General features: G+C 55.9%; 1 protein-coding gene across 1 annotated transcript; it reads left to right on the top strand.

The window, feature by feature from the left end:
• The first annotated feature begins 720 nt into the window (after positions 1-720).
• On the top strand, positions 721-4,491 carry Klk4 (kallikrein related peptidase 4). The gene is made up of 5 exons (XM_052178886.1): positions 721-784; positions 2,809-2,974; positions 3,203-3,453; positions 3,538-3,674; positions 4,339-4,491. The coding sequence occupies exons 1-5, from the start codon at positions 721-723 to the stop codon at positions 4,489-4,491; spliced, it is 771 nt and encodes a 256-aa protein (XP_052034846.1).
• Positions 4,492-5,970: the final 1,479 nt, after the last annotated feature.

Here is a 5,970-nt window from a genome sequence, read left to right as displayed (position 1 = left end):
GGGGAAAATTCACTTAGTGAAGCCTGAGAGAAGGAATGGATGAATGAAGGAATGAGCATGAGGAGGGAGGAGGGAGGGGAAGAGTGAAGGCCAGTGAGGCTGGGGTCTGCACACTGTGCCCTCCCTGTGCCCCAGACTCCACCTGGCACGGAGGCAACCTGCAGGCTCTGAGCTGCAGCCTGCAGCACCTGACGTATGGAGTGTGTCCCCTGGGGGGCAGGCCAGCCCCAGCTGAGGAAGCTTATAAGCCCTGTGGGGGCCCCTGTGGGCAGCAAATCACCTCAGCTCCGCTCAGCTCAGCAGAATCCGGAGCTCAGAGCTCAGAGACAGCAGGTGAGACCCTCTCTGCTCTTTCTCTCACCCTCCCTGTTTAGAAGCATCCCTGCACTCATCCTCTGCCCCTCAGGCTGCCTCCGACCGGACAGACCTCCTGACTGCCCTCTCAGGGTCTGTCCTAAGTGAAAATCTACACCTCCATTTCTTCACATGCATCCTGTCCCTAAATAGATGCCTCTTCCTCCTCCTCCTCCTCCTCCTCCTCCTCCTCCTCCTTCTTCTTCTTCTCTCTCTCTCTCTCTCTCTCTCTCTCTCTCTCTCTCTCTCTCTCTCTCTCCAGTCACATCCCCACAAATGAAAAAGGCAAGAAGGAGATTATGGGGAGACGGGGAGTAAGACGGCCGCCCAGATTCACTTCACTTGTCTTCATTTCCAGGAGCCAGCATGATGGTCACTGCACGAAGCCCCTGGGGCTGCTTCCTGGCGTACCTCATCCTCGAGGTCACAGGTATCTGAGTGCGTGTGTCTCGTGGCGTGTGTCTGGGTGAACAGTGTCAGCCAACAGCGTGACTCAGTGTCCTACTGCTTCTGACCGTCTGAGGTGGCAGTGTGATGTGACTGTGTGTGGCCATGGCTGAAAAGGGTGACAGGTCCTGAGAATGAGTGACAGTCTGTGCCACTAAGGGAAGGCGGGACCTGCTCCTGAGTGACCGGATGATTCTGTTAAACTCCCTGTGTACAAGAGGCTGGTCTCGAACTTTCAGAAGTAAGCCTGTCTCTGTCTCCTGAGTGCTAGAGTTGGTACCTGGCCCACTTATTTGTTTTTTTTTAAGAGTCTTACTTAGCTCAGGCTGGCCTTGAATTCACTAAGCTGCCAAGAACAACCTTAAACTTCCGATCCTTCTGCCTCTCCCTCCATGCCCAGTTTTACGTGGCGCTGTGGTACCGGGATTCAAACCCAAAGCTTTGTGCATGCTAAGCCAGAACTCGGTCGGCTGAGCTCCCAGCCCCTCCTGGATAATGATGTTGCCTGGGTGAATGGGTTTGTGGCTGGGTGTGTCTGTGGGGAGGGGCGTCGAAGCACGGCTGTGCCACAAAGACTGAACAGCTCCTAGAGTCATGACTGTGTGAGAGAAAAATGGTTCCTGGTCCTGAAGACCAGCCTGAGAATCCAAGCTGACCTGCTCTCCTGACAAATGACCCTACATCCAGTGTGCTGATCCTGGTTCTCAGCTTAAGGAGGCCTCTGACTTAAATTCCTCTCAAGGGACCTGACCCCACCCGTCTGAGCCCTGACCCCACCTCTATCAGCCCTGACTCCACCCCCTGAGTCCTGACCCCACCCATCTCAGCCCTGACCCACCCCTATCAGCCCTGACTCCACCCCTCTGAGTTCTGACCCCACCCCTCTCAGCCCTGACTCCACCCCTCTGAGTTCTGACCCCACCCATCTCAGCCCTGACCCCACCCCTATCAGTTCTGACCCCACCCCTCTCAATCCTGACCCCACCCCTCTCAGCCCTGATCCCATCCCTCTGAGTCCTGACCCCACCCATCTCAATCCTGACCCTACCCCGAAGTTTGCAGTCCACTCCAAGCGCCAGTTGCTTGGCGACTGAAGACTAGTCCCAAGTCCTAATCCTGCATCACCATCAGTCCTGACTCTGCCCGCCCCTTCACGGTAATTCTCCTCCCTCTGACCTTGACCTCTATGAACACTGAAGCTTCACCCATACTCCTCTTCTTAGACCCCACTCGGCCTCTCAGAATCCTGCTCCAGCCTCTTTACCTGTCCCCAGCCATTCCCACATCCCCGAACTGCCCAGGTTATGTGGTGAACCCTAATCCTCAGGAGGCAGAGACCAAGGTCTCTACACTGACACCCTGCTAGGGTGAGCCCTGCCTGCACCCAGTCCAGACTCTTGTCCTGACCACCCACCTTCAAAGCTATTTCCTCCCCCTTTTCCATGACACCTCCCCTGGGATCTGGGAAGCCCTAGACACATTTCTGCTCTCCAACTCTCCCTGGTCCAGCACCCTCATCCTGTCTCCAGTTGTGGATCCACTCCCAAAGGCCTGACCAAGCCCCTGCACTGAATCTTACCTCCAGGGACAGCGCCACCGTGTCCGTGTCCTTAACCTGTCTCCAGCAATGGCCCAGACCCTAGAACCCTGATTCCATCCCCAAACTCTTAACCAAGTCCTTAACTTTGATATCCTACCCTTAGGAACTCTAATCCTATCTCTTGAACTGGTTCCCTACCATGGCCTCGCCCTGAAGTTTTATCTACTCCCCTTCACTCAGACCCTGTGGGGAAAGAACTCTAATCCAGGATTCATAGTTTGTTTCGGTCTCGACCATCCCCCCACCAACACACACACACCCTCGCTGCAACCTCTGATTACATCCCTTCGCTCACACATCACCCCCATAGCTCTGAGCTCTCATCGGGAACCCTGCCCCCATCCCAGAAGGCTAGAAACGCCCCCTGCTCCACACCCCAGACCTCCCAATCCCGACTCCATCCCTAGGAGCCTCGGCCTCAAGTGTCAGCAGCCGGATCATACAAGGCCAGGACTGCCTCCCACACTCGCAGCCCTGGCAGGCGGCCCTGTTCTCAGAAGACAATGGTTTTTTCTGCTCGGGCGTCCTGGTGCATCCGCAGTGGGTGCTGTCAGCAGCACACTGCATACAGGAGTGAGTGGGGGTGGTCGGGCCGAGGGGAGGGGGGTCGATATCAGACGCGGCCTGCAGAGGGCGCGCAAGCGGCCACGGTGTTGACCTGTGAGGGGAACCTAAACCTAAGCAACCAGGACAGTCCAGTGGGAAGGGAAAGGCGATGCTGGAGATCACTGTAGCTTTAGGGTGGAGGATGAGATGGGAGACACAGATGCCACTGTATACTCAGCCGCTGGTGATCCTCAGCGCCTACATGGTCGGACTGGGCCTGCACAACCTGGAAGCCTCCCGAGAGCCTGGTAGCCGGATGTTAGAGGCCCACCTCTCCATCCAACACCCGAACTACAATGATCCTTCTTTTGCCAACGACCTCATGCTCATCAAGCTGAACGAATCAGTGGTGGAGTCTAACACCATCAGGCGCATCCCTGTGGCGACCCGGTGCCCCACTCCTGGGGATACCTGCCTAGTCTCTGGTTGGGGTCAGCTAAAGAACGGTGAGCTTCTGGGAACAGGGCTGCCCTCTCTGAGAACTTCCTCCACACAGCCCCAGCGGACTGACCCTCCCTTGTGTGTCCCAGGGAAACAGCCCAGCCTCCTGCAGTGTGTGAATCTCTCGGTGGCATCAGAGAAGACTTGCAGGCTGCTGTACGACTCTGTGTACCACCTCAGTATGTTCTGCGCTGGAGGAGGACAGGACCGAAAGGACTCGTGCAATGTGAGACACGGGGAGGGGGGAACAGAGACAAGGCAGGGAGGTGCGGACGGTGCACCTGACACACACTGGGATGGACTGTGAGAAGTGGAGGAGACCGGTGTGGGGGGGGGGGGTGCACACCTTTAATCCCAGCAGGGTAGGCAGAGGCAGGTCATGTCTGTGAGTTCAAGGGCAGCCAGAAATACACAGTGAGACCCTCTCCCAAAAGAAGGAGTTGGAGGAAGAGGAGGAGGAAGAGGAGGAGGAGGGGAGGAAGGGGGAGGAGAGAGGATCAGGGAGGCAGAGACCCCAGAAGCCAGGTGTAGTGGTTCAAACCTACAATCGTAGCCATTCAGGAGGCTGAGAAATAAGATCCAGCCAGGGCAACTTAGTGAGATTGTGACTCAAAAAAAAAATGTGAACAGAAGCTAGGAATATAAACCATGCCAAACACCTGCCTAGACCCCGCCCCCACAGTGAGGAGCGGGGCGTGGCTCAGGGGCACAGCACCTCAATAAAGGCCCTGAGTTCTCCTGCCCATGTGGCCTCAGGTCTCCCGCAAGGGCGTGGCGCTGGTTCCCTTCTGTCTCTGTCTACCATGCTTATGTGGTGCTCTGGGACCTCACGTGTATCTTCCGCTCACGCTCTGCTGGATTCTGACTCCCTCTCCCTCTGTCTCTCCCAGGGGGACTCCGGGGGTCCCATAGTGTGCAACAGATCCCTACAAGGGCTCGTGTCTATGGGACAAGGAGAGTGTGGGCAGCCTGGCGTACCAAGCGTCTACACCAATCTCTGCAAGTTCACTGACTGGATCCAGACCACCATTCTGACAAGCTAGCTATGGACTGACTACACCCCCACATGAAGCCTGCTGAGGGAACCTGAGACTCAGGATTGCTCCCAGCCCTCCTCCCTCAGATCTACAAGTTCAGGCCCTAGCCTCCTCCCTCAGACTCACAAGTCCCGATTCCAGTCTCCTCCCTCAGACCCACAAGCCCAGACTCCAATCTCCTCCCTCAGACTCACAAGTCCAGACTCCAATCTCCTCCCTCAGACCCACAAGCCCAGACTCCAGTCTCCTCCCTCAGACTCACAAGTCCAGACTCCAGTCTCCTCCCTCAGACTCACAAGTCCAGACTCCAGTCTCCTCCCTCAGACTCACAAATCCAGACTCCAGTCTCCTCCCTCAGACTCACAAGTCCTGACTACAGTCTCCTCCCTCAGACTCACAAGTCCAGACTCCAGTCTCCTCCCTCAGACTCACAAGTCCTGACTCCAGTCTCCTCCCTCAGACTCACAAGTCCAGACTCCAGTCTCCTCCCTCAGACTCACAAGTCCAGACTCCAGTCTCCTCCCTCAGACTCACAAGTCCAGACTCCAGTCTCCTCCCTCAGACTCACAAATCCAGACTCCAGTCTCCTCCCTCAGACTCACAAGTCCTGACTCCAGTCTCCTCCCTCAGACCCAAGGATTCAGAGCACACTCCCTCTTTCAGGCTCAGGGATCCATGCCACCACCTCCTCCCTGGGACACAGGAGTGGAACCCACCGCATGTTCCTCTGTGTGCAGTGTGTTCCTCTAGAAGCCCAGTGCTGACCCAGCCTTGCCTTGGCCACTGTTACGCTTATCTCTTCCACCCCACAAACACCTCATGTCTCCTCAGGGATCCACAAATAAAAATCCTCTCAGTCCTGTTTGAAGCGCCTTCTTTGTGTCCTTTTCACTCGTGGGATATTCCAACACGTGGCTTTTCCTCTTGGCTTCCCCTCTGCGCAGTGAGAATGTGAACCAGGAGGCCCCTGGCTCTTCCTGCAGCAGCCCACGTCAGTGACGTAAAGAGACACCTGTTCTGCGGTGTCCTCTCATTTCCGGAAGGGGGATTTCCAGCTTTACGGCTTCCGTTGTGATTGGTTTGCTTTTGGTTTTGTCCTTTGATTTTAAGATTTACTTCTTATTTTTATTTATGTGTATTTGTGGTGTGTGTGTGTGTGTGTGAGCACACACGCTTGTGTAAGTACAGTGGCCATGGAGACCAGAAGAGGGCAGCAGACCGTCCTCCGGAGCTGGAGTTGCAGGGGGCTGTAAGCCACCGGACATGGTTGCTGGGAATCCAACCCCCATTTTCGGCGAGAGCAGCCAGTGCTCTCAACCGCTCAGCCATCTCTCCAGCCCCTTTTTGTCTTCTTTCTCACACTTTAAGAATGTTTCTCTGAACCTGTCTCAGGACCCAGCCGTTACAGCTGGAAGCTGATGGGAAAACTCTAAGATGCCTGCTGTGAGACACAGAGACAGAGACAGGGACACACTCAGCACCCAT

The sequence above is a fragment of the Apodemus sylvaticus genome, chromosome 1 (genome assembly GCF_947179515.1).
Source record: "Apodemus sylvaticus chromosome 1, mApoSyl1.1, whole genome shotgun sequence".
In the NCBI taxonomy this organism is placed as follows: Eukaryota; Metazoa; Chordata; class Mammalia; order Rodentia; family Muridae; genus Apodemus; species Apodemus sylvaticus.
Note: the sequence above shows the minus strand (reverse complement) of the source record. Positions and strands in the feature narration are given on the sequence as shown.